Below are 27,886 nucleotides of genomic sequence, written 5' to 3'. Positions count from 1 at the left end.
GACTGAGGGCTAGAGTCCTGCTCCAGGCAGAGCGCGAGCTCCGAGAGAACAGAAACCACGCCCACCTGCTCTATGCTCTGCCCCTTAACGGGCAGCGCACGCGCACAGAGGCCGGCCTTCTCCCGCGCCGGCCTGACTCGCGAGCCTGCGCCCGGAGTTCCCGCGAGAGCCGCGCGGACGCCTGGGGGTGGGGGGGTTCGTTAGTGCCGCTTCCCCAGCCCCCTACTCGTCTTCTCCCCCCGCCGCCGCCGCCGCCGGCTCAGCTGCGCAGCTTCTCTCAGTCACTGCCGGAGCCGCTGCCGGGAGACAGTTGAAAGAACCGTTTGTGGAGGGCGCACACAGCGCGCGACCAGCGGCCGCCCCTGACCTCGCGCCTCTAGCCGCCTGAGCCCGCCAGCCAGGGTGTCTGAGGTAGGACGGGACGGGCGGCCGGGCCGGGGGCGGGGAGGCGCCAGATCGGGAGGAGGAACGGGAGGGAGGCAGGCCCGGAAGGTGGCGGAGGGCGGTCGGGCGGAATAGCGGGACCCGCGCCTGACGGAGGCCCCGCCGCCGCCATCTTGAGCGCGTTGGCGCGCCCGGTCCCGGCCCGGGTCGGCCCGCCCCTCAGCTCCTCGCAGCCTCGGGCCCGGGCCGCAGGTCCTGTCCGGTCCGAGCACTGCCCAGCGGCAGGGACAGGGGCGGGGGCGGGGCGGGCTCGGCGGACATGGCGCCGGGACGGGAGCGCCCGGGCGCGGGACAAAGGATCAGCTCGGCCTCCTTTGTAAGCCCGCCCCGCCCCCGCTCCCTCAGTTTCCCCGGGGGTGGGGGGTGGGGTCTTGGCTCCGGACTCTTAGAGCGACTTGGGGGAAAGTAACGGATGTTGGGGGGCGGGGGAACCGAAGCCGCCGTTACTGTTCTGGGAGACGGAGCGGCGGTGGCCCGAGCCCGGGGTCTGCGCTGGGCCGGGGGCGCTAATCGGAGGACTCGGCAGCAGGAACTTTTGCGAGTTCATCTTAAGTGAGGTTCGTACGGCCGCCCGCCCTAAGTGTCCGGACAGCGCTGGCCCCAGTTGGAGCGGGCCTCTCAGAGCTCGGCCTGGACCTTCCCGGGGCCGAGGCGAGAACAAAAGAAGCCCCCGGGGCCGCCCAGACAGTGAAAGTTTAAGCAGCTTTAGCCGAAGTGCCGGCTCCCGTTCCCTGGTCTGCACGGGCTAGTCTCGCAATGTTTGGGCCAAATTGTCATGAAAATGTTTAATCGAGAACTTTTGTTTTGAAAACAAAATGCTCTTGAATGGGAAAAGAAGGCAGGCTATCGGAGATGGTGATTAAGGCTTAATTGAATGATTTCAGTTCTTATCTCTGTCGTATCCTTTTTAAAAGGGATTCTCTCTTAATCTCAACCCGATGGCCATCTAATTGCTGCTCCTTCCCGCCAGTTGTGGAAATTTCCTTGAAGTGGCTTTAAAGTCTCAGGACTGACTCGTGTAATAGTAAAGATGTGGACAACTGGTGGAGTTGTAGAGAAAACTTAAGGAGCAGTCAGGACTATCCTCCTGGACAGCTAAACTGTGTGCCTTTATAAGCACGCTTGTCCAGAAGGTTCTGGCTTGCTTGTACTCCCTTGGGTGGATAATCTTGTCTAATCTGTAAGCAAATTAGCCCCCACGACAAATGGTGGAATTAATAATGTATGTAAACAAGCTCCTTGGTACCTGGGACAATACTAGAATGTTTACTTTTCTTAAAAATTTTTTTTCATTTCCTCTTAAACAAAAACCCCCCAACTATGCTGATAGTGGTTTTGGCTTTTTGAGTTTCTGATGTCTGATGTTCTCAAGTATTACAGTCAGAAAATTACAGATAGTATTTAAATATAGTGTGCCAGCCAAGTCACATGGATGAAGACGTTGGAAGTAGTAGACTTAGCTTTTCCAGTTTTATTCGTATGAATCTTAATTTGTGACTAGAATCTTAGTCATCAGAACATTTTTTTTTTTTTTTGCTATCCAAGGAAACCTATCAGGAAATATTCAAAGCAAAGACTATTATTTTGCCTCTTATTCTCTGTTTCATACTTGATTCCTAACTAGTTTGAAATTTAAAAATTTGAAATAAAAGTAAAGCCCCAGAATTTTAAGATTGGTAAACTAGTTTGTGTTGAAAAGCTGCACTAAAGCAATTTAGATTTTTACTATATGGTTATTCTGGTTATCTTCAAACCCACTCCCACACTATTTGTACCTTCATTCCCCCCCCAAAAAAATAAGACGACGGAGACATTCTTTCTGTCAGTCTATAATGGGGAATAACTCTGCATTAGAGACTGGCACTAAGAGCTTCTGTCAACTTTTTGTACCTCCTTTGCTTTTGTTAAGCCATTTTCCCCATAACTGATGGCTTAAGTGTGATTGATATGGATTTTTAAAATACCCCTTAATTTACTTTTGTATTCCTAATAAAGTGTTGTGATTCCATTTTCTTTGCTATTTCTTTGGATCACTCTCAAGCTTTGTTGGAATTGAGATATGATTTAATGATCAAATAACCCTTCCCATCCCCACTTCACAAAATTTTAGCTATTTACATGTTCAGCCTAATATAGGGGGAAATAAGTCATCTAGACTAGCTTTAGAGATAACTCTTGAATCCCATTTCACTCTGCTCTTTATTCTTCATCTTTGTTTATTTCTTTTGTCTTGCATTTAATTATTCTGAGTTACCAGTTTGGGGGGAAAAAATGTAAACGAAAAGGAATGCTAAAGGAGTCATATCTTTTAAGTCAGTTACTTGGCTCTGTTAAGATTCTGGTTTGTGGTCTCCTACTCTAAAGTTTCTAAGAAAAGCTATAAAAATCAACATGGGGCATATATTGAAGGAAAATGTTATGTTGTTTTGGAGAAGGAATGGGTTTTGTTAATTTCTGTATTCTAGCTTTTTTTTTTCCAACTGCTCCAGAGAATTATTTATTCTTATTTGAGGAAGGTATTTATTTGTACAGTTGACAGGCACTAAATTTGGAATCTGAGGGATCTGGATTCAAATAAAATATGAAACTAATATGTAGATTTAAGACAGTATGTCATCTGTGGGATCTTTATGTTAATTTGAGTTTGTCAAGATGGATTTGTAAGATTCTTTTCAACTTTAATTTTCAACTTTCAGAGGACTTTTTGCAACACATCTGCGAAGTCCTGGTTTCTTCTGTTATTAATGTCATTTGAAGTGTAGTAGTAACTTTTGTGGCATTATCATTATTTGATGATGTGTTCCTAAACACAGAAATGAGTATGAAATAGGAGGAAAAATTTGCGAATGGAATTACTATGGTTGGTTAGGAAAATTAGTAATGAGTAAAAGTTTCTTTAGCTGGGAGACTTTGGAGACTAAGTGTCAAGTGTGAAAAATTATAACTTAGGCCTCTCAAATTACCAAGCAAGTTGAGGCTAAGGGAGGCTTTGGAGTTTAATTTTGAAGAATTGAAGAAGCAAAGCAGGGATTGAAAACTTCAATCTGGTTATTACATACTGTCTCCTCAGCTAATGAATTGGTTTCTTTGTAGAACATCAGACCTTCTTCCTTAGACATTTGCAGAGAAAGAAATAATTCATGTACTTAATATCCAAAAACATTGTCATTTGCAAAATTTTTTACTTTTTTTTTGGTTGATATTAGAATTGCTTACCAACAACAGTCTTAGGCAGAAATTTTCATGATGAGCCCTAAAAGTTGAAATTACATTATAGTGGGTAAAATCCAATTTGGGGGGGGAGGTACTGAGAAAGTAGGCCAATAGCATTTTTATCAATGCCACTAACCACTCTTCAGTTTTAGTTTTCAGGTATTTGGGATTGCTTCACCCTTTTCTGAATTTCATCTTGTGATCATCAATGGTGTAGACTGGCTTTTATTACTTAAAAGATTTTTTTTATTTATCTGTTTAAAAATGTCATTTCCACACCTGCAAGTTGGGATAATGCCAGCAATATGAAGAAAATAGGCTTTTAAAAATGGCTTTTAAAAAAAAAAAAAACTTAATAGAATGTATCTAGGCAAATAATAGACTAGAGAAAGGGGTTGTAAGTAGAAAAGAGATTTAAAATACAAAGGTTGTCATTCTTTTTGTTCTGGCCCACTTATTAAGGAATTAGGTGGAATTGATTTTTTAAAATGAGCTAAAGAAAAGTTTTTTGAAAGACTATGGTCAAAATAATGTATAATAGGCTGTGAATTAGGGTTTATATGTGTTATTTTTTAAAATGATCATATTTCAGTACTTCAGAAATTTATTTTCAGTTTTTCACTCCCATTTGTGAATTTTTCCTGAAAAGGGTGTATGGGAATGATATACTGATAGATTAAAGGAGATTGAAGACCCATTCTTTTGTCCTGTCGCAGGTTATGTCATTCATGAGTTAATGAATTTCCAATTATGACACTTTACTATTGGTATTTTCTTTTAACTAATCAATGTTGTGATCGGGTATGCACATGAGGTTTGGATTGTGGTGGGGCTTTTCATTATGGTTTGTTTTTAAGAGCTTCTGGCGAAAGTATATATTGACTCTTTTATATCTTGTTTGTTTTTTTCTTATAGTATTTAAATCAAACGGTTTTGAGATGGATTGGGTTATGAAACATAATGGTCCAAATGATGCAGCTAGTGATGGAACTGTACGACTTCGTGGACTCCCATTTGGTTGCAGCAAAGAGGAAATAGTTCAGTTCTTTACAGGTACCTCTAGTATTAGTCTAAGTTTAGCAGTAATTGATTTTCTATATTTGTATTGTATTTTTAGTTTTTAATTTACCCATTTCTGTGGGAAAATTCTAATTTTGAAAATATATTTTAATTTTTATATTAAAGTATGAACTATGCTCCTGTTAATATTTCAATACAGAATATATGGAATTTGTGGGACCTAATATCTAGCAAATTAGTCGAGGATAATTTTGTGTGTTGAAATGAACCATGAATTTAGAGTATGGAGCATAATGATTTGATTAGTAGCCATGACTTTTTCATGTAATATAGGTGGGCTTAACTGTGTGTGATTTTTTTAAAAACACACTGGTAGAAAAAAAAACTGATTATAAACCCATAATATTTGAAAGCTCTTCAATTTATAATATTGGGTTATGGGGAAAGTAAGTTTTTTTTTTGTTTGTTTTCTTTAGTCTTGTTTTAAGTATTTGATTCAGATGGGAATGTTTCAGCCTTTAACACTGTTCCCCTTGATGGGGTTATTTGTCCTTGGGTTAAAGGGTTGGAAATCGTGCCAAATGGGATAACATTGACGATGGACTACCAGGGGAGAAGCACAGGGGAGGCCTTCGTGCAGTTTGCTTCAAAGGAGATAGCAGAAAATGCTCTGGGGAAACACAAGGAAAGAATAGGGCACAGGTGGGGATGGAGAGTTTGGGATGGTGTTAAATTTTTATTTTTGGGGGTTGTGGGTCACTAATGCTTATATGGGGGGGACTATAACATTTTCTGGGATAGTTTAAAGAATTTATAATTATCCTAAGTTTAACTTGGAAAAAAACAGATTTGGGTGGGGAATTAATGTTAGTTTGCTAAATTAAAATCAGATTGTTTCCATTATACATAGGGTGTTCTGTGATAATAGAACTATATCATCACCCAGTTTTCTTTAAAATACCTAATTTGTACTAAAGGAAACAAATTTAAAATTTAAAATATTTACATTTTATGGTTTGTTTTCAAATGACTAATTTTTTCATGTAAACTTTGTACACTTAAGAATTATTTTGAGGCTTGTAGGGTAAAAAAAAAAAAAACATTTAAGTTGTGGTATATCTAGGTATTTTAAATTGGGTTATGCATCTAGTTATAGAAAGAACTGTAACTGAATTTTGCCCAATATCTTACCTACAAATATTTTTATGCTGAAACCTGTGTCTTAAAAAATCTTCTTTGTGTAGATATATCGAGATCTTCAAAAGTAGCAGAAGTGAAATCAAAGGATTTTATGACCCACCGAGAAGATTGCTGGGACAGCGACCTGGACCATATGATAGACCATTAGGAGGAAGAGGGGGTTATTATGGAGCTGGGCGTGGAAGTATGTATGACAGAATGCGGCGAGGAGGTGATGGATATGATGGTGGTATGTGTATCTAATGAACAAAGGTTCTGTTGTCATTTTCTTAATGTTCCTGACATTTTGTCAAGAAATACAGAAATGGCAGTAACTTCAGTACCTACTAAGTTTGAAAATCCATTCATGAAAAGATGGATTCCCATGGTCAGCTATGGGACTCAAGTTTTGGCACCAAGATGATTTAAAAAGAGAGAGAGAGAGAGAGAGAGAAGAAGCTAAAATGAAGATACATTTGCAGATTTTGATACCTGTTTGGGGCCAGGATGAAATTTAATTTACATGTCTGAATTTAACCTGTTGGAGAATTTGAATTTCCACCTAGTGTTGAAACATCCCTATTTCGTGAGCACTAAGTGGGGATTGCAAACTTCTAATTACCAAGAGGTTACTTGGACAGTTACTACAAAGTAAGTTTTTGTAATCTAGATTGTAAAATTTGTCATTCATGGAAGTATATTCATTTATACCTCTTTAATTTATGCAGGTTATGGTGGTTTTGATGATTATGGTGGCTATAACAATTATGGCTACGGAAATGATGGATTTGATGACAGAATGAGAGATGGCCGAGGTAAAAATCAGTGTTTAGGTAGTCTGTTAATTTTTTTTTAATAATAACTTTATATTGACAGAGTCTGTTAATTTTTAAAAGCATATGAATATCCCATTTAGTAAACACTAATAAATTATGTTAAGGAAGTAAAAAAAAGTATTTGAGATTCTTCACTTTGTGGGAGTCTATAAAATTCTTTTTATAATTATTTTATATTTAAAAACATTCTAAGAAGGGGCCAGACTATCAGAAATAATCCATGGGAAAAAAATTAATTTAGAACCTGATGAGAGGAATTGAAAATGTTGTAAAGGAAAAACTCTGTGTGTGTGTGTGTGTGTGTGTGTGTGTGTGTGTGTGTGTGTGTGTGTGTGTGTGTGTGATTCCATATCAGTGACTGGTTTGCTTGTGTAATTGTTGCTATTCCTTTGAAAATTTGTCTTTCTCTAGGCATGGGAGGACATGGATATGGCGGTGCTGGCGATGCAAGTTCAGGTTTTCATGGTGGCCATTTTGTTCACATGAGAGGGTTGCCTTTTCGAGCAACTGAAAATGATATTGCTAATGTAAGTATTTGCGAGGAAATATCTTCTTGCTATACAATTTCCTAAATTCAGGTTCTCTGTCTTTTTTTGTATATCCAGTTTTAAAATTTGAATATCATTGGGGGATTTTTTGGTTTTTGCTTTGTCTCTTCAGCACAGATAGAATTTTGAATGTTCATTATGTGCTCACTAAACAAAATGTTATTGTGAAGCTACAAAAGAAAAAGTATAAATACAAATCGCCATACAAACTTAGGGCCTCGCAGGACAACAAAAGAACAATCTAAGTGAAAATGGTTTAATTCAGACTTAGAACTTCCTAGGAGGTGAGAGGCTATGAATTAGCATAGTGGCAAGGGATTTGACTGTGAGGAAATAGTTGACAGCATATATCAAGAAAGTCATTTATATATTCTATAGAATTCAAGGGTTATTTTCATTTTACTGATGGAAGTTTGAAACATTAAGAGCAATGAAGTAAAGAAAACTGCTTAGATTAGAAAGGAGAGAAAGATAATACATATTGGTCCTAATGGGAACATTTTAAAAGTAGATACTTAAACATGCCATTAAATTCCAAGTTTTGCCACTGAGGTTTTTTTTTTCTTTCTGGACTTGTATTAGAATTTATTGATACAACTTAAAAGCAAGGTAACTTGTTTTGACATTATTTGAAAGAACTTCATTATTTTTTGAAATTTGGTTTTCTTTTAGTTTTTCTCACCACTAAACCCAATTAGAGTTCATATTGATATTGGAGCAGATGGCAGAGCAACAGGAGAAGCAGATGTGGAATTTGTGACGCATGAAGATGCTTTAGCTGCCATGTCTAAAGATAAAAATAACATGCGTAAGTGTTGTCGGTGGACTTGGGCAGTGTGCCTCTTCAAGTTCTGATGGGATGTGTTAGATTTTTCAGCATAGTAGACACAAGTAACTTTTCTTTATAGGAAGCACTAATTATCAGTATGATTCAGAAAGCACACTTAACACTTGAAACATAGCAAGATGTTAGTAATATTGCACTGGCAAAACTTGAAATGTGCAATTAGCAGAATACCAGAATTTTATTACATACATTTAGGTGGAACGAATTATTACATCAATACAAAGTTACTGTCAGTCATCAGATTTCATAAATGTTATAGAAAATAGTTGTAGTTCATTAATTGTCTTAGTATTAGTTGGTGCTATTTGCTTTATTGGTAATTACATAGAGCTGCTATCTTCAACCTTGTTATTTTGGTGAATTTTATCTACTTTGTACTTTTGTAAGATTTTTGGAAATTTCTTTCTTAGAGATTTTTATTCTATCGATTAAAGCCTTGGACTATAACCCAATAATCACCTCTTTTTAAGTTAGTCACTTAAGTTTTTCCCACTTTCAGTTCTGGTTCATGACATATCAAATTGTTGGGACTCCAGGATCAGAAACTAACATCATATACATATATCTCTCCACGCAGCACTGTTATTTTTCCTTATAAAATGACCTGTGGCTTTGTAGGTGACATTTTTAATGAGTGATTTAAAAATCCATCTTCCTTGCTTTTGAATTGGCCAGTTTGGAGTAGATTTTTGGAAATCCTTTCCTTTCACAGAGAAGCAAATGAGACTCATTCAAAGTGGCTTGGCTAATGTCAAAATGGCTGGCTCACTAATGGGAGATCAGTGACTGGAAGTTTTGTTAGCAGTGTTTTTTCTTTGCCAATCAAATTATAATTTTAATGATATAAAACATTTTTCTTCCTGCTTCTTATTAAAAGAACATAGATACATTGAGCTGTTTCTAAATTCCGTTGCTGGAGGAGGCTCTGGAATGGGAGGCTCTGGAATGGGAGGCTATGGCAGAGATGGAATGGGTGAGTGGTGTTTTAAATTAAGTGACATTTAAAATGTAGAAACTTGCTCTCAAAAACTTAGTAAATCTTTTTTTTTTCCCCCAGATAATCAAGGAGGTTATGGATCTGTTGGAAGAATGGGAATGGGTAGCAGTTATAGTGGAGGCTACGGTACTCCTGATGGTTTGGGAGGTTATGGTAAGTCAGTCTTTGGTTCCCACGGTTGAAAACTTTTATTGGATATATTACACTAAATAATTTTTGTAATCTAATCTATACCTCCACTCCCATCTTATTTTTTAAGGTCGAGGAGGTGGAGGCAGTGGAGGATACTATGGGCAAGGAGGTATGAGTGGAGGTGGATGGCGTGGGATGTACTAAGAGTTAACCCTTCTACAACACATCCTGGCAAACCACAGCATCGGTCTACTAGACTTTTCTTACAGATTTAATTTCTTTTGTATTTTAAGAACTTTATAATGACTGAAGGAATGTGTTTTCAAAATATTATTTGGTAAGCAAACAGATTGTGATGGAAAAATCTGTTTCTGTAGGTTTTATTTGTTGCATACTTTGACTTAAAATAAATTTTTATATTCAAACCACTGATGTTGATACTTTTTATACTAGTTACTCCTGAGGATGTATTGCATACACAAGAATTTGGTTGATGTCTTATTTACTACTGGTTTAATAAAGAGGTGGTTGTAATGTGCTCTCTCTTTTTTTTGAACACTTGATTTAGTTCCCCATAAATGTTGTCTTAGAATGATGAGCTAGTACTTAAAAAAAAAAAAAAAGCTAACTAATTAGTGTTTACTTTTGGTAACTTTTTCTCTTAGTTTGCTTTGAAGATAGAAAATTCCAAATACTTAAATTTGAGGCGATGTCAGACACAGGAAAAGACAATTCTGAATGTCTTGATTTCTTTTCCCAGTATTCTCAATCAAGCACAGCCATCTTGTAATATTCTTAATGTAACTGGTAGCATTTGGACTTTGAAATTTAATCTCTAAGGTACCAGGAAAAAAATGTAATCTTATGTTTTAGTATAGATTTTACATCCTGTCCCTTATAAGACAACTGAACGTATAATGTGTAATTTACTTAACATTTAATTAACCAAGTCATATCTGACATATTTAGAAGAGTGAGTTAGAAAAATGGTAGATCAAGAAGTTTGTACTACATAATGGGTGGAAATCCCAAGTAAAACAATAACTATCGCTGCATAGGCATTTTTCCTGGGCTATCACCTTCCCTTGTGTGACATATCCTAATGGTTTCCTGCCCATTTTCTGGAAGCAAACTTAATTTTTCTGTGCAAAACATTTCTCAAAAGGAAACAAATGTTATGGTTTAATGATTCATGTCGTGGTGTTAATAAAAACAAAACAAGTCTTAAATTATGTTTTGTTTTTGCATCTGACATGTTCCTGAGATGTAAAGAAACACCTTTGTGAATGAATATACACTATGTGTGGTAAAGAGGTACTTTTTACCTTTGTTCCTTTTAGTCAACGTGGATTTTTTTCCCCCAGATTTGATAACTTCTCAGATTTTACCCAATACTGTCAACTGTGAACTCAATTATTGAATTTTGTCACCTGTTTTGCTAGTAATGTTATATTTATGTAATAAATGTCAATGTGGGAGATAACTGATGTCGCGGTCTGTTCTACGAGGATGTTTGTGTCACTTATTGACTGGATCATAAATATGGGTAATCTTAAGTACATAACTACTCAAAAATTGAAGACACAACATAACAAAATTAAACCTTTTTCTCCCGTTTGTACAAAACGAAAACAATAACCAAGAATGTTACAGGGTGGGTAGTTTATTACTCACTGGGGAAGAGGGAGGATAGTGGTGAATCCTAGTTTCATATAGCTAACTGATAAAAGTATCCTAACACCTAAATTACAATTTTAAACTAAAATTTACTTGATTAAAAACACTTGGTGGCCATTGTGGTGAAGGAACTTTGATATATCAATTTGTTTTGGATTGAGAAAGGGGGGTTCTCTTGAGAGAAATTATGTACTTTAAGAATTTATTCCCCTCCCCCCCAGACCCTGTTTGCCTTTAAATCTAAACAAAACTTTTGATAGAAAAGGTTACAAAGGTTCCTAATACCTAGTGACAGTAAAAGTTTGATTAAAACAAATTATTTGCATTATCTTTATTTACACATACCCAAAAAAGTCACATTAAAAAACATTATTATAAAGTTTGAACAATTGTAGATTCAAAGATTACTTGTCTTTGTGACAGCATTAGTGAAACATTAGCGTTTGCCACAGTAGTGGTTTATCTACTGAGGGAAGATCAAGCAATTTTACCTAAAATATATAATTTCACATCAAGAGAGAGTATTTTTAAAGCACAATACAAATGTATATAAAACCAAAATTTTTAACTGGGTCATAATGATACATGCAATAAGAGCTAAGAATTAGTTGCCTGATTTATGAACTTTAGTACATAAACATGAAGAGTAGTACTTTAGCAATTCTGTTGGAAGATACCAAAAATTCTGTACGAGTTTGGCAAATTGAGTAAATTATCACTATGTGACAAGCTTACCGTGTAAGGTTGTGAGAAGTTACTGAATTCAGCACAAACTACATTAAAAATGCCCTTTGGCACTCGGCTAGATGTGGAACTGTTTTCATGATGAGTGAGAAGCTTCCCGGCTGCCATTTCAGGTCAAGAAAACAAAGGGTTTTCTACAAGACATCTAAATTGAATTGGTCCTCTGATTTCACACTATTGATTTCTCAATAGAGTTCCTGATAATATCAAAGTAAAGTAAATTCATTATGATTCACAGTCACACGTTGTAAGAAGAAATGTAAAGTGCTTTGCAAACCTTACAAAGTACTAACAAGCTCAACACTTTTTAAAAGGTTGATCCAGTAAACTAAACTATAATTTAACTGAATAAAACTAATAGTCTAGGATTTCTAATAAAATAAAAGTTTGGCAGTAGTGTTCTATATGCTTAAAAAAAAGATGGTTAAATTAGAAAACTTCCATTTCTTACATAATTAGTCAAGATCATTTAAAGCCATCCTTAGAAAGTGAGTGATTCTTAACTGCAGCAATTTAAATGATTCTATCCTGAACATTTTTCATGTTTAAAGTGTAAGTGGAATAGTATATATACTTAATTTCCAATTTAAGATATTTTGACCTGAAATGATTTCAAGCATAAGCTTCATGATATTTTGCTTCATACTCAATAATTACAATATTAAAAATTCTTAAAGGGTATTTAATGTAATACTGCTAACACACTTTCAGGTTTTTCTTAATACTTGTATAAATTAATCCCCTGCGCACCCCAACAAGGGAGAGGAGAAATGGTGCTTGGAAGAACATTCAGAGTTTTAATTCTGTGTCAAGCGGGGAAATTCATATCATTTACACAATGGCAAAGTTAATTGGAATATAGATTCTCCTAACATTGTCCTCCCCAATGTCCCCTTTTCATAATGACCTAAAGAGAATTGAAACCTTCTTATGTTCGTATAAAAAGGTAGGGATGGTTGGCAAGTCAAAGATAGAAAGTTTGTAGATCTGATACTTTTGGTTGAGGAAATAATTCCCCAAGCCCTAGGGAAGGAGGTTTAAAAAAAAAAAAAAGGGGGTGGGGGAGGATACTATTTAACTTCAAGTCTAGTGCAACATAATCCCCTCTCCTTGGACCAAAAAAACCCTTTTATTGGCAGTAGCAGCTACTAAAAGGTAAGTAGAAGAAACTGGAAAGCTAGAATGTTTTGGAGGAATGAAAAGTTGGCAAGTGAACATGATAAATAATTACTATGCTATTTAACTAACTATTTAACTATTGTTCACAGTCAGTATATATTGTGATGAAAAAAATATATACCATTCTTGGTATAATTGGTCTGTAAAATAGAAACACTTGTAAAATTGATTTTTTCTTATGCACAGTATTTTTCTGAGAACTATGAAGCTTATAAAGTGCATTGAAAAAGAATTGCAGGCACCATCAAAAAATAGCAACTCTTTTGAATCAATTAGGCAGAATATAACAAGCCCGGGATTTTGGGAAGGTCTGAGATAAGGCAAAAATCTTGGTTTTGTACACATCCATGTGGCCTTTAAAAGACCTCCATTTTCTTGGTTTTTAAATCTGATACCCTATCAGCTCATTATGAATTACATCTAATTATTTTCAGTTATTTAAATTAATGTTCAAAGAAATGTGCCTAGCCTGTTGAAAATTTGCTATTTGCAAGAATAGTTCAAAGGTCTTTTACAAAGGCATTTTGCTTAGAAATTAAAAGCACTGAAAAATAAAAAGTGAAATCCACCTCAGAATTTCTGTAGTGTTTGAGTTAACAGGGTACAACTTTTGCTCTGGGAGCACGTACACACGAAGCCTATCAAAGATGAGCCAGAAGTTTCTGAAACTGGTGAAGACGCGGGTGTACATCTAATACACGCGCTCCGGCCGGCCCCGGTCAGGGTGCGCTTGCCGGGAGTCTCAGGGCACGTTGGATGAGCATCTCTGGATCAGCAAAGCGTGACAGGAATCACAGACTCGAACGGGCTTTGGTGACGAAGGCAAAGGCAGCTCGTTGTCGGAGCAGGCGTTACAAAAAATTTCCCCACAGTTTCGACAGTGGTGCTTTTAAAAAACAGGAAAAAATACTTAGAAGCCCCAACTCGAGGTTTGATCCCTCTCCTTCCCATTTATCAGATTTCCTTCTCCCCTCCTCGCTTACCTTTCTTTTAGAAAGTGAGAATTCCGTTTCACACAATTTACAGTGTGTTGCTTCTTCATCTTTCAACCAAACCTGACCCTAGAGGGGAAAGAAGGGAGAGTGCTTTCAAATGTGGCTCAAACCACATGTTCTGTGGACGTGTAGACCTGATGGCGGCAAAGGCAGGGACTGATACTGGTCTTGCACCATTTTCGTGGCTGCTTAGATGTTGGATAAGTGGGAGGGAGGGGAGAGGGAGAACAGTCTTCAAAAAGGTGTTTTCTAACCCATAAGGCTGATAGAAGGCCTCAGATACTCATTAAAATAAAAAATTGGCTGGTTTGGGAAAACAGCCTCTACCCAGGGTTGTAATTCTGGGTGAAGAACTCCGCCAGGGGTTTCTAAACTTAGACAAGGAAACCGAGTCACACAGGAGGAAGTGACCTGTCCAGGTCACATGGCTCCCAAGTGTCAGATGAGTCCTGGCCCAGCTCCAGCCAAGCCCGATCTGGCTGCCCATTTAGCTTGTACGACCTCACACTCACAATGATTAAAGGCCTTCTATGTGCCAGGCACTGAACCAGAGCCCAAAATGAAACGGGACTTGTCCCCGAGGAGTTCCACTGGGGGCACCCGACAGAGAAGGACCAGACGGCAGAGTCGGGTCTGGGTGTTTGTGGTGATATTGGAACTTTGGTCAAGGCCAGCCGGCGCCGAGCTCTCCGAGCTTCCCTGGGAGGCCACAGAAAACCACTCACGTCTCTGGTGGGAAGTTGGGACCATTATGAAAATGACAAATTTTTAAAAAAGGGGATGACTTATAAGAAATTAAGGAGAAAGATACAAAAAAGCATGAAGTCACAAGCCCAAAGCACAGGAGGATTTGGCTCTACCTCCAATCACTTCAGCCCAACTGCTATTAGAAGAGGAAGAGGAGGAAGATGAAGCAAGAGCAGCAGCATCTAGGGGACACGGGGAGCCCAGACTCCTCAGCCTCCTGCTCGTTCCTCATTTCTGCTGGAAAGTGGACAGAGAGGTCGGGACCATGCCAGCCCACACAGAAAACTTGATCTCATGTGAGGTGGTCAATGAGCTGGACTTGGACGGTGACAGGCCTGTAAGCTGCACCACCTAGCTACAGGTGACCAACTCAGGCCGAGCAGAGGGATCCTTACCGAGGTCAACACGGCACTTCATGACTGAATGAATCCCAGAGCCGGGATCTCTGCCCACCAATGGAGCAAATGTGATCAAGAAGCACCCAAAGCTTTTCCAGGGGAGAGCCAGAATCAGAATCTAACCAGTGTTTCCTCGCTGTCTCAGCTCGGAGAGTGAAGGGATGACCCTCTCCACTGCACTTTCAGAATGCCAGGTCACGGCAGCCAGATGCAAACATCCCATCTCCTGCTAGGTCCTCCAATTTGCAAACACCAAGCCAATCCCAAAGCTGGGATTCTGGCCTAACTCATCCTTTCCTGAGCCAAAAGCATCTGGAATAGGGCTCCAGCTGCCAGTGGAAAGGGAAGCAGCCCCGGCACAGGCATTTTCTCTGGGGGAAAAAAACTTAGGGGTGGAAAATGGCATTCTTTGAACAAGGCCTCAGTGAGGGTAGAGAGGGAGAGGAAGGAGAACGCAGCAAGACTTTCTATATTCCTATTTGTCTCTGAATGTTCCACAGGCAGCAAAATACTTTGCAACTGAGAGTTTTTGCGATGCTTCAGTTATTTTTAGTCATGTTTGATTCTTTGTGATCCTACTTGAGGTCTTGGCAAAGAGACTGGAGACTCATTTTACAGTTGAGAAATCTATGGCAAACATGGTTAAGTGACTTGTCTGACACAGTGACTCAGACATAGTGCGTGTCTGAGGCTGGATCTGAACTCAGAAAGATGAGTCCTCCTGGTGCTCTGTGCACTTGTGGTCCCGAGTTTCCTGCCCACAAATGGAAGAGAACTGAGACCAGATAAAGGTTCTTTTGGCCAGAAGCTGTAGCATTGTTACAAGGAGTTATGTGCCTCTGTGAAGGCTATGCTACCCCCTACAAAAGGGGGAAGGTAGGAGGATTGTTACATGTAAATTTTATAATCCTTAAAAAACCCACAACCTTAATTACTGGATTTTTTTTTTTTTGGGGGGGGGGAGGATGGGAGACTGAAGTTCAGGTCACAGGGCTAGGAAATGTCTTAAGAATGGAATTCAGGTCCTCCCGACTCTAGGGCTGCCCTGTACCATCTCACTGCCCCATTTCTTTTTAACTGTTAAGAACTATCCCTTCCTTTAGAAAAAGTTGTCATTGCCGTAACGATGCCCTCCTTTCCCTCAACTTTGTCCCACAGATATAAGTTCTGCTGGCCCAGCTCTTTTGGCAGCTGCTCCAGGATCATTGTCATCTCAGCAAACAAGATGCTGAGAAGTGATCCTTTTCCTCCCAAGCACAGGGACAGATGCAGAAAGCGAAACATTAAGTGTTTCACTGATTGATTTCATTCTCCATACCATAATCATCTCCCCAAATCCACCATCCACACTTATCTTCCTTAGTATAAAACAACAACCCCCCTCAAGCACACTCTTGACACAGTGACTGACTGATCTAAGAACACAGAATGTCTCCACCTACAGTTCATGCTCCAGAGAAAGGAAGGGGGCCTGCCATCATTCACGGGAAACCAGGACTGTTCACGGCATTTGATCTTTTAAGGAATATTTTCATTTTATGTATCTGGGCTCCATATTTTATGTACACATATTAATACAGGTTAGTATCTGAAGGGAAGATTTCTACTGACCTGTAATGCCTTGTTGGCTTCTTTTATATCTTCTATTTTAAGTTTTGATCTAAAAGAGATTAGAAAATAGCCAACACTGGTTTCAGACACTTGATGACAGTAACCCCCCCAGAAAATGACCAGCCATCTAGACCAGTTCCCACTTCCCAGCTGAACAAACCGGGGAACCTCTGAGCCCAGGCTGGTCCTCTTAGTAGCACTGCCACTCCCTACCTCACCCCTACTGTACATGACAAAGTGGACTTAGTCCTTACTAAGCCAGCCCCTCAAAAAGCACAAGTAGGCAGACTGTCATCTCTCCTAGATTGCCTGCTTCTCCACTGGCTACAACTACCTCATTTATCTCTTGCATCTCCCCTGGCTCCCATTCCTTGTCTCTCCCAGCTAATGTGGTAACACTCTTGAGAAGGCTGTCTACGACCCATCGTAGACTCTCTCTTCCTGACTCTACAGTCTAGCTTCTAACCTCATCATTCAGATGAAAAATATTCTTTCATATCTCTGATATGATCTCTGAGTGGCTTTTCTCTGTCCTCACCCTTGCTGACCCTACTACAGAGATTGATCTGCACATCTGATACAGGCTGTTGTGATCACTCTTGTCTCCTCAGTACTGTCTCCTAGGCTTCTAGGACACTGCTCTCTGGAGCTGACCCCTCCTGCTCCGTCTTCTTTTCCAACTCTTCCTCTAGGTCACACCTGATGGCCCAAGTATTCCTGGGTCACCTCCCTGTATTTATTTCAATAAATGATCTCACCAACTCCATGACTTCAATTAGCCTCTCTATGCCAGATAACTCTCAGATCTACTCATCAGTTGCCTCCAGTCCAGTATCTCCAACTGCTTTTTAAACATCATGAATTGGACATCCTAGAGACATTTTACATTCAACAGGTCCAAAATGAATTCCCCCCAAACTCCCTCCACTTTCCAACTTCCCTGCTACTGTTAAGGGTACTATCATCCCACCAATCTTGTCATCACTTAGATGTCAACACTGTAGATAGCTAGTTCACCTTTTCTACCTGTATCCCCCCTCCATAGCCAGTAGGTGGTCCAGCCTTGTTCTTCTGGCCTTCTCTCCTCTCACAACACTGTCACCTTGATACAGGGCCCCTGAACTTCACTCCCAGGGCATTACAACAGGGTCCTGCTTTAGCATCCTTGCTTCTAATCCATTGTCCACTTAGCGGGCAAACCAATCTTCCTAAGTTAGAGGATCTGGCCTTACCATTTCCCACATTCAATAAACTCTAATGGCTCCCTATTGCCTGCTGACATTTGCCTTTCAAAGCTCTTCCTGACCCAGCCTCTTCCCCCTTTTCAGTCTTCTTAGACTTTACACTCTCCAAGCACTGAGCAAGGCAACCCCTGCTTCCATGTTGCCCCTTGCCCAGCACAAACTCTCTGCTTGCTCCTGCCTCGGCCTGGAGGTTCCTTCATGCTTCAGTCCAAAATATCCTTCCCCAAACCTCCTTCAACTGGAGCCTTCCTCCTCCTCATTATCTCTACTTTCTCCTGTTTAAAGCTCCTCTGCACAAGCTGTTGGCTTGCTGCCTTCCCCAGCAGACCCTCAGCTCCGGACCCTTGATGTGTTCTCACTGAGGGAGAACAGAATCAAAGGGGAATCCTAGGGAAGCTGAGAAGTTGCCTAATTTACAGCATTCCTCTAAAAACTCAGCACTTGACTCATTCGACACAGTTCCCCTTACCCTAAGATCTACTTTTAGGGTTTACATTTTAAGCAGCTGAAATGCCTCTTCTCCCCTCCAGCCCTTCCAATCTGTCCTTTGTCCTTCTGATCAAGCATATACTTTTAAAAGTTAACTATTTATAGAAAGTAAAAAAAGAAAAGTTACTCGCTGAGCTTGCTGCCAAGTTCTTGAAGGGCTTGTTCCTGGTCCTGATATATTTTTTTCAACTGTTGATTTTCATTCTGGAGACTCAGAAACTCCTTCAGAAACAATTTTTTTAAAAAGATGTCTTAATACAAAGAAGAAATTGCACTGTCTATATTCCATTACTCAGCAACACATTCTAAGTTTTTAAGTAAAACAAATTTTCCCATAGGCGTACAGCTACTTTATAAAACATTCTCCCTACTGCTTTCTATTAATTTTAGCAAAACATTTATAAAAGTAACAACACTTCTTCTGCCCAATACAATCTGTCATCATGGCCTGTTTCTGATTCTTTCATGAAAATACATGAACACAGACGGTTTACCACAATTTACTTTTTTAAGACGGACGATTTGTTGTGTCTCATTTCTCAGATGAGATAGAGCCTCATTCTCCTTCTGAAGATCCTCTTGCAGAGTTTGTCTCCACTCCTTTTCAATCTTCAAATCAGTTTCCAATTGAGCCCTTTAGTCACAAATAGAAACAAAACATCAGGGCTCAGGCCAGTTATTGACACTTTTTTTAGAGGTTCATCAAGCTTAGAAAATAATAAAAACAAACAGAGCGATTTGTTAAAACTTAAAAAAAGTAAATCTGTGCAGAAGATTATATTCATATAAAATCCTTTTTGTTTATTCTTTGAATATTGTTTCTATTTGCCAATGTTTTACAAATTCACACTTAAAATAATGTTACAATAATAATAATTAGCTCTTATGTAGTCTTTAGAGGTTTGAAAAGCTCTTCATAAATGACCAGTGACATTTCTTCCCAGAAATTAGAATTTTTTTGATGAGGCAATTAGGGTTAAGTGACTTGCTCAGGGACACATAGCTAATTAGTGTTAAGTATCTAAAGTCATATTTGAACTCAGGTCCTCCTGACTCCAGGGCACATGCCCTATTCACTGCACCATCTAGTTGTCCCCCCGAGAAATTATTTGTGGCTTATTGTTTCTGTAAGATATTTAAGTACGGGGGGGGAAGGGGAAACAAATATAGTGTTATGAAAAAATTGTTTTTAGGGAAACACAAATTTAAAGCTGGATCCAGAGATACCTGGCAAAGGAGGGCCCAAAGTCTTGCACGGCTTCCTGAGCAAAGGTAGGATCTTCAATCAGGTCACCTGACATGACCCTCTATACCTCCTCACATCTGAGCCTGGCCATAAGGCACCCGTTAAATGGGATAACTCTCAACTTGCTAAGACTCTTTCCCCTTGCAAAGTAATTTAAATTTAGTTTTTATATATTTATTTATTTATCTACATTCATGTTTCCCCCAACAGAGTTTAAGCTATCCCCAGTGCCAAACAGTGCCTTGCACACATGAGGTGCTCTGTAATTGCTTGTTGATCTCGACCCTACAGTTAAAATGTCAACATCAGCTTCCTTCTAGCTTGGTTCCTGCCTTGCTCATGTGGAAAACTCCAATCTTGGATCACTCCCACAATTGACAGGCTCCATTCCTACTCACTACTGTTGAATGCTGAGGGAGGAGGTGATGCAATTCTATTGGCTTTGATGTCACCAAATTTCCACTGGACCTTGCCACAACAAACCAGTTTTTTCATTTCTCCCCAACTGAATCCCAATCTCCTTTGCCTGCAGTTCCCAACTTGTTCTTATTTTCTAAAGGCTCCTATAGCACTCTCTCCCTCCAACTTCTTAAATGACTCTCCATTCACACTTTACTAAAAGAAGAGAAACCACTGGCTAGGCAAATGTTCTTTTCTCCCAACATCCTCTGACACCCTTAGCTATTCTCTCTGCCTTTATTCCAGCAGTTTCTAACAAAAAGACAGCTCTTCTTGCCAGAAACAATCCTTCTACATATATCCTTTTTAATAGCTTTTGATTTTTCCAAATACATGCATAGACAGTTTTCAACATTCATCCTTCAGCATTCACTTGTGTTCCAAATTTTTCTTCCTCCTCTCCACCCTCCTCCCATACGTAGTAAATAATCCAATATAGGTTAAACATGTGCAATTCTTCTAAACATTTGTCCATATTCATCATACTATGAAGAAAAATCAGATCAAAAAATGAAAGAAAAATAAAAAGCATGAGGAAAAAACCAAATTAAAAAACAATGAAAAGGTGAAAATACTACACTTTGATCCACTTTCAGTTTCCATAGTTCTCTCACTGGATGGGGATGTGTGAAGACCAAGTTAGCACCCTGGATACCTTAGAATCAGCCAGAGTCAGGATAAGCAAAAGTCCTTGGTCTTTAGGGATAGAAGTGAATTGGATGGACGCAGGATGTCCTCAACCTCTCCTCTTCGTCTCCCGCTCAAAAGTGACTCTGGCTAGTCTTACTCCACCCCCTAGTTCCTCCTACAATTCTCTGTATACACCAGTTATCAAGCCAGTACAGAATAGTGGGAAGGGCCATTTTTAAGCATATGCTAATAGAGTACTATCCAATTGGTAATTAGCCTTAAGTGCTCGGTTGTCCCGAGCTCAGTGTATCAACTCAAGAGTTTCAGCCTTTTACAAGGATGGCTCTTGTTGGAATCTTTACAAATTGTTAAGTCATTAGAGTTGATAGAGACAATAATTATCTAATTTAGCATGGTTCAGTATCCTTGATCTAATCTTACAAAGAGATGTTTTGGGCCAGAACCTGAAACAAGGTACTAAGTAGAACTAATTGATACAATGCTTGTGTTCACACCTTTACTCATTGGAGTTCACATGTTTGGAAGATTTCAGGGATATGAATATGAGATATCCAAATTCACACCTCTCTTGAAGCTCTTAGGGCCAGAGAGCACTATGGGAGAAAACCCATAATCCCACTCTCTGATATATAAGAAGAAAGCAGAGGCCCAGTTAAGAGAGTTCAGTGGGAATTAAAAGAAGAAATTTTAAAAGAAGAAAATCACCACATTTTGGCACCCAACATGGGGCGCCAAAATGTGTTCTTATTCTTCTTTATAATATAATAAATGTTTTTCTCAGGGAGGTTTTCTGGAGGCAGCCTTAGTTGCAGTTGAAAGGAATAATCACCTCAAAACACAGCCAGGTGATAAAAGTTCAGATCTTTTATTGCCTCCAATATAGCTCGGTTAGCTTAGAGGCCTATCTCTCTGCTTGGTTCCAAGAGCTCCCTCCGAAAGTCTCCAAATCCAAAGGTTTGTCCTTCAGCCTCTTGGTTCCAAGAGCTCCCTCCAAAAGTCTCCAAATCCAAAGGTTTGTCCTTCAGCCTCTTGGTCCCAAGAGCTCCCTCTGAATGTCTCCAAATCCAAAGGTTTGTCCTTCAGCCCAGCCAGTACAAAGGTGACTCTGTCTTGCCTCTGAGAGAAGGCTTCTGACTCTCAATCTCCCAGAGTGCTCCTCTCCGACCCCATTCAATGTTCTGAAGTAAAACTCCTCACTCAGAGAGGGCTTCTGGCTGAACTCACTTGATGCTCCCCTCTCAATCTAAATTCAGTTGAACTCCCGACTGAGTTCGCTTCTTATATATCATCTCCCAAAGGTTGACTCCTCCTTCTGGAGGCACACCTAAGGGAGGTGTGAATTCACAAAATTACAAAGTTTGCTTTGTGAACTCCAATGAGTATTGGTGTGAACATAAGCATTGTATCAATTAGTTCTACTTAGTACCTTGTTTCAGGTTCTGGCCCAAAATATCTCCTTGTAAGATCAGATCAGTGATACTGAACCATGCTAAACTAGATAATTATTGTCTCTATCAACTCTAATGACTTAACAGTTTGTAAATATTCCAACAGGCTCTTTCCATTAGGAATTGCCTTAAAATCACCTTATTGTTGAAAAAGAGCCTATACTTACTCTTAATCTCATCTTCTTCCCCCCATCTCTTCAGCAGTAGCTTTACCTCTATCTCATCATTTTTCATCTTCTAATAGGTGGTTTCTTCTGCCTAAAAAGCAGCCTCTCTTCCCATACTTAACATATTTTCCACATTGGCCCTACCATCCCCACAAGTTATCATCCCCTTTATCTCTCCTCTCTGGACAGCCAAACTCCTAGAAAAAGCCATATACACACATTGTTTCCACTTCTCCTTTTAATCATCTGCCCTTTGTAATATAGTTTCCAGTAATATCACTTAACTAAAACTTCTTTCTTCAACTTTAACAATAATCTCTTAATTACCAAATCTGATGTTTTTTTGTCAATCCCCACATTTCTTGACCTCAATATTTATTAAGCATGCTGACAAGCCTTCTCCTCTCTTGGTTCAATGAACTTAAGAAACATTTGTGGAGCTATTAGTTACTTAATAAATGCATGTAACAACTCTGAGACTGGCTAATATGACAAAAAGAAAATGGTGAGATTGGAGGGGATGTGGGAAAACTGGGACACTAATGCACTGTTGGTAGAATTCTGAAGGGATCCAATCATTAAGGAGCAAAATTTGGAATTATAACCAAAGGGCTATAAAACTGTATAATCTTTGATTCAGCAATACCACTGCCTCCCAAAGACATCAAAAAAGAGAGAAAGAGGAGAAAGGAAATATTTGTACAAAAATATTTACAGTAGCTCTTTTTGTGGTGGCTAAGGATTGAAAGTCAAAGGGATGCCCATCAATTGGGAAATGGTTTAAATCAGCTAATAGTGTATGATTGTAACCAAATATTATCATGCTAAAAGAACTGACAAGCAGGATGATTTCAGACAAACCTGAAAAAATATGAATTGATGGGGAATGAAGTGAATAGAATGAGGAAAATGTACACAGCAACAGCAATGTTGTTCCATAAAGAATTGTAAATGACTTAACTATTCTCAGCAATTCAATGATCCAAAACAATCCCAAAGGATTAATGATAAAGCATACTAGCTACCTTCAGAGGAAGAACTCGTATTATCTGAATACCCACTGAAGCATGCTACTTTTCACTTTCTTTCTTTAATTCTTTTTCTTTTATTTGAGTCTTCTTGGAAAAAAATAGTAATGTTTTGTATGATTACATATATATAACCTACATCTGATTGGTTGCTGTCTAGAATCTGGAATGCAAAACTTAAAAAAAAAATACTTTCAACATGAAATTATTGTTATTTTGGAGAGACCAAGTGGTAGAATCAGAAGTCAGAAGCCAGATTCTTGAGCAGGAAGACAGCAAAGGTTAATAACCCTTTTTAAGGCAAAAAACTGTGAAAAGAAGGAGGAAGAGAGCAAATAAGCAGCTGAGGCTGTAGGTTTTGATGAAGGTTACCCAACAACAAGGTCATTTTGGGCATGTTTGCAGGCAGCCAAGAAAGAGTACCATTAAAAGGAGGAATAAGCAAAAAACAAACAAATAAATAAATAAAATTGAGGAGAAAATAAAATATATTTTATTCTCGACTTTTTATTGTTCCATATTTTTTCTAGATCATTAAAATATTTTCTTGGAAGTCTGATTGGTATAACGCTATAAAATATATTTTAAAAGAAATGTTTGTTAAAGCTTTTCTAAAAAGTATAACATAGGTATCCCTCACAAATATCAATTAACTGTATTTTTTAAAATTTTAATCACCAAAAGATCCTACCTTATCCTTAAAATCAGATAAATTTGTAGGTGCTATGTGACCATCTTATCCACACCACAGTCAGAAAGCCTGCATCTCTAGTATTCAATTACAATCAAATTTAAAAAGCTATCAATTTAAAATATCTACAAAGGCCACATGCTATTGATTAAGCCCATCACAACGGTGAACACAGAATGAAGAAGCACTACTACTGCCCAACATTTTTGGCCCACCCAAAGGTGAACCAATACTGCAAAATAAGGAATGAATGTTCAGTCCTTAAGTTGAATGTGCCCTCTCCTTGTGTCCAAGGAGCAGAGATGATGGAAAGAGGATAGTAAGTTTGAGTGGCAGAAAAGAAAGAAAACCTATTAGCTAACACAACCTGTGAGCTATTACAAAATTACAAGAATGAAGGCAGTCTGAGATTGGCAACCAGTATACCAAGTGCTGAAACTTTATACACTGCTATGATACCTCTCCAGGGTAAACAATAGAGATCCAAGACTTAGCACCAGAGAGAACCTCAGCTGACATCTGATCCCCATTTCACATTTTATAGATGAGCAAGTTAAAACAGAGTGACCAAGACGTATGTCATGATTGGAGAACATTTATCTGGGGCAAGATTTGATCCCAGCTCTTACCAACTCCAGAGCTTTATAACTCTAACATTTATATAGCTCCACTAGGTTTATAGAGCACTTTGTAAACATTACTCACTTTTATTCAAAAAATTAACTCTATGGAATGAGTCTTATAGACACTAAGTGACTTGTTTATTACTCACAGCTAATAACTGAGGCAAAAATCAAACTCAGGGAGAGCTTCCCAACTCCAAGCTCAGAACTCCCTTTATTATGTAGCGTTATTTCCACATTTTAAAAGCACAATAATTTTGTCACTTATTTAAAACCTTGTAACTCAGAAATGGAAGGGAACTGAGCAGTAAAAATCCCAGAGAACTGGGATCCACAAGCTCTTGAAAATGTTTTAAGAAGTCCATGAAGTTATTATTAATATTAAATATTGATATTTAAATAAAATGTTAATTTTCATCCATTTCAATTATTAATATTAAAGAAAAGAACATAACTCTGCAAAAGGTTCACAGGTTTCACCAGAATGACTGCCAAAGAGGTCTATGTCCCAACAAAACTAAAGAACTTCACACATAATCCAATCCCCTTGTTTTAGACATGAGGAAACATCAATTGACTGGTTTGTATGAGGTGACCCGGATCATAAAGAAGCAAAACCAGGATTCAAATTCAGATCTTCTGACTTCAAATCCAGTGCCTTTTGCTCTTTTTTTGCTCTAGGTCACTGCCTTCTAATTAGGTAGCTACTTACTATGCAAGGTTCTAGAACCAGGACAAACAGGAGTAAGATAGACCTTAAATCAAGCAGCTTACAGGCTAAGAGGGGAAGAAAATATTTAATAAATTCTTACTGTATGCACCACAATAAGCTACATGTTGGAAAACATACAAAATTTAGAGGAGACACTCCCTCTACCTTTGTGGAGATTCCAGTCTCATAAGATATACCCAATTCACTCTAATTCAAGGTACGAAGCTCTAAGAAGATATAAATGCTTGTCATCTGATTGAATTCAATTATAAAGTTTAAGTAGCTTGTCTACTCAGATGCTCTAGCTTAATTGACTCCCTAAGGTATCATCCTCCCACAAGCTCTGTTTCAATCCATCTTTTTTCTCCTGAAACCATCTTCAACCCTTCCTTTGAGTAGAAGACCTTGACTCATATTTTACTGAAGCATAAGAGGCTATTCATTATAAGCTTCCTTTCTTTTCCATTTTTATTACTCGGATTTATTCACATTATCTCCTACTTTCCCTTCTGTTCTAACCTCAGAAGATGAGCTCCTTCTTGCCAATGGTGATTTATCAATCCCACATCATCAAGGAGTTTTGTTTATTCTTCCTTTTTAATGGTAGGTCTCTCTCTCTTGGCTGCCCACAGAGATGCCCAAACGGCCCTACCACTGATAACCTTCACTTAAGCCTACCACCTTGGCTGCTGTTTCCCCTCTTCCTTCTCTTTTTCACGGCCTTTTGCCATCTTCACTTTCTCCCATCCTACTCAGAATCTGGCTTCGGATCACTGGTTCCACCACTTGATCTCTTCCAAATAACCAATAATCTCATAATTGCTCAATCTGGTGGGCTTTTCTCAATTTTCGCCCTTCTTGACAAATCCATAGCATTTGCAACCACTGACCAGTCATCCTGCTGGCTTTCCTCCTATCACTGGGCTGTCCCAGCACCTTGGCCCAGCCACATACCCCATGTCCTCTCTTCTTCTTTTTATGCAGATGATTCCAAAAGCTACATATTTAGCCCTAATATCGCCCCCAAATTCTATTCCTACACTCCAAGCGATTCCTGCATGCTGGCACCTCAGACTTACACCATGTGTTGTGAGGTCCACAATGGCAATCATCTCTCCTCTGTTCCCCAATCCCAACTTCTTCCTGTCCAGGGCATCACCAATCAAGCCAGTTCTCAAGTTCACTCCATAAGCATTTGGGATGCTTACCCTTTTCTTCCTGCCCCCAAAGCCAAGTAATAGTCAAGTCTTAAGGACTCTGCCTCTGCCTCTCCCTCACCACTCCAGGGCTTCTGCTCTTTGAGTATCAGTATTCCATTTCCTCTAAGATAAACTTCAAACTCCTCTGTTTGATATTTAAAGCGCTGTATAAGGTGGCTTCTCACCTTGCTGTTGTTCTTTTTAGTTTTAGGGAAACTTTTGCTTTTCTATGACATCCATTTCAAAATATATCCCTCTCCTATCCAGCAACCTTTCCCTTTTAAGAATTTTTTGCTAAAATTTCAGCAAAACCAACCAACAGTGTCACAAAGTATATATATCATTCTACCCAATTCAGCAAATTAATGATAATGATAACTCAATTGATATAGTGACCACTATGTTCCAGGCACTGTGCTAAGCGATATCATCCATCTGACCCGCACAACATTTCTGAGAGTTAAGTGCTATTACCCCCATTTATCAGATTAGGAAACTGAAGCAAATTGAGGATGACTTGTCTAGGGTCACATAGATATTGTGTCTGAGACCAAACTTGCAGGACAGTATGAACTACGCTTGTCTTTCAGACTGATTTTATCCATTCCCCTGACCCAATGTACTCAAGCTGCCTCATCCACTGTTTTTTTCCTTGAGCTTTACAATTCTTGGTCAGGCTTTCTCCTCAGCCCTTGATTCAGCTCAAGTTAACATTCTCTCTCCAAGTACTCTCTCCTATTCCCTGAAGTAACTTTGCATTTATTTTGTCTATATTTGCATTTATTGGAGTATATGTTGTTTGCCTATGGTAAAATAAATGTAAGCTTTTTAAAAGCTTACTGTTTTGTGTGGGATTTTTTTTTTTGAATCTTCATAGCTGCAGAAATTGGCATGATGCTACTAAACATTAAATAAATGCTCAATGACTTAGAAATGTGCTAAAAAGGGAATATATTTGGTACCAGAGCAAATTATAGTTCCTGTCTTCAATATTAATCCCAATGTTTCTGCAAAAAATTAGTGTTTCATCAAGTGACTTGCATTCTCATTCAAGATTACCATATTCCCTGGTATAATGAATCTTAGATTTCCCACAAGGACGAAGGAATCTTGGGATTCTGAAGTTATGTCAGTAGAGAACAAACTTTGTCAAAGCATCAAAGGTATGGTCATTGAAATAGGCTTATTTTTCTTTCAGGGAATTAATCTACCTGATTATGGTAAATTTGTTGACCTTGGCAATCCATGAAACAAAAAAGGTATAAAAATAGTCCTCAGTCTTGTGGAATAATCTTCCTCACTGGAATACATACATTATATTGAGTGAGAGGTTCCAACACCACAAATTTACTGACAGTCAAA

The 27,886-nt window shown here is 38.9% G+C and overlaps 2 protein-coding genes across 5 annotated transcripts in view; one reads left to right on the top strand and one right to left on the bottom strand.

Moving 5' to 3' along the window:
- The first annotated feature begins 136 nt into the window (after positions 1-136).
- On the top strand, positions 137-9,644 carry HNRNPH3 (heterogeneous nuclear ribonucleoprotein H3). 3 transcript variants are annotated; one of them, XM_051982573.1, is made up of 10 exons: positions 137-411; positions 4,573-4,710; positions 5,241-5,379; positions 5,922-6,106; positions 6,585-6,671; positions 7,104-7,219; positions 7,913-8,048; positions 8,965-9,060; positions 9,145-9,237; positions 9,344-9,644. In XM_051982573.1, exons 2-10 carry the CDS (start codon positions 4,596-4,598, stop codon positions 9,418-9,420), a joined length of 1,044 nt encoding a protein of 347 aa, XP_051838533.1. In that variant the 5' UTR covers positions 137-411; positions 4,573-4,595; the 3' UTR covers positions 9,421-9,644. The 3 variants fall into 3 exon arrangements, with proteins under 3 accessions (XP_051838533.1, XP_051838534.1, XP_051838535.1); XM_051982574.1 differs by having other exon boundaries at positions 138-411; positions 5,922-6,061; XM_051982575.1 differs by lacking the exons at positions 137-411; positions 5,241-5,379 and having other exon boundaries at positions 4,612-4,710.
- A 1,219-nt stretch (positions 9,645-10,863) lies between these two features.
- RUFY2 (RUN and FYVE domain containing 2) overlaps positions 10,864-27,886 on the bottom strand; it is a 49,755-nt gene continuing 32,732 nt past the window's right edge. For both annotated transcript variants that reach the window (XM_051982570.1, XM_051982569.1), the window contains exons 14-18: positions 18,805-18,934; positions 18,428-18,522; positions 16,568-16,616; positions 13,800-13,877; positions 10,864-13,702 (exon numbers count right to left, since the gene is read on the bottom strand). In XM_051982570.1, coding sequence (XP_051838530.1) covers positions 13,559-13,702; positions 13,800-13,877; positions 16,568-16,616; positions 18,428-18,522; positions 18,805-18,934 — 496 coding nt within the window. In that variant the 3' untranslated portion in view covers positions 10,864-13,558. The remainder of the gene's footprint in view (positions 13,703-13,799; positions 13,878-16,567; positions 16,617-18,427; positions 18,523-18,804; positions 18,935-27,886) is intronic.

Source organism: Antechinus flavipes, chromosome 2, assembly GCF_016432865.1.
Source record: "Antechinus flavipes isolate AdamAnt ecotype Samford, QLD, Australia chromosome 2, AdamAnt_v2, whole genome shotgun sequence".
Classification (NCBI taxonomy): domain Eukaryota; kingdom Metazoa; phylum Chordata; class Mammalia; order Dasyuromorphia; family Dasyuridae; genus Antechinus; species Antechinus flavipes.
This window is presented reverse-complemented; position numbering and strand designations above follow the sequence as displayed.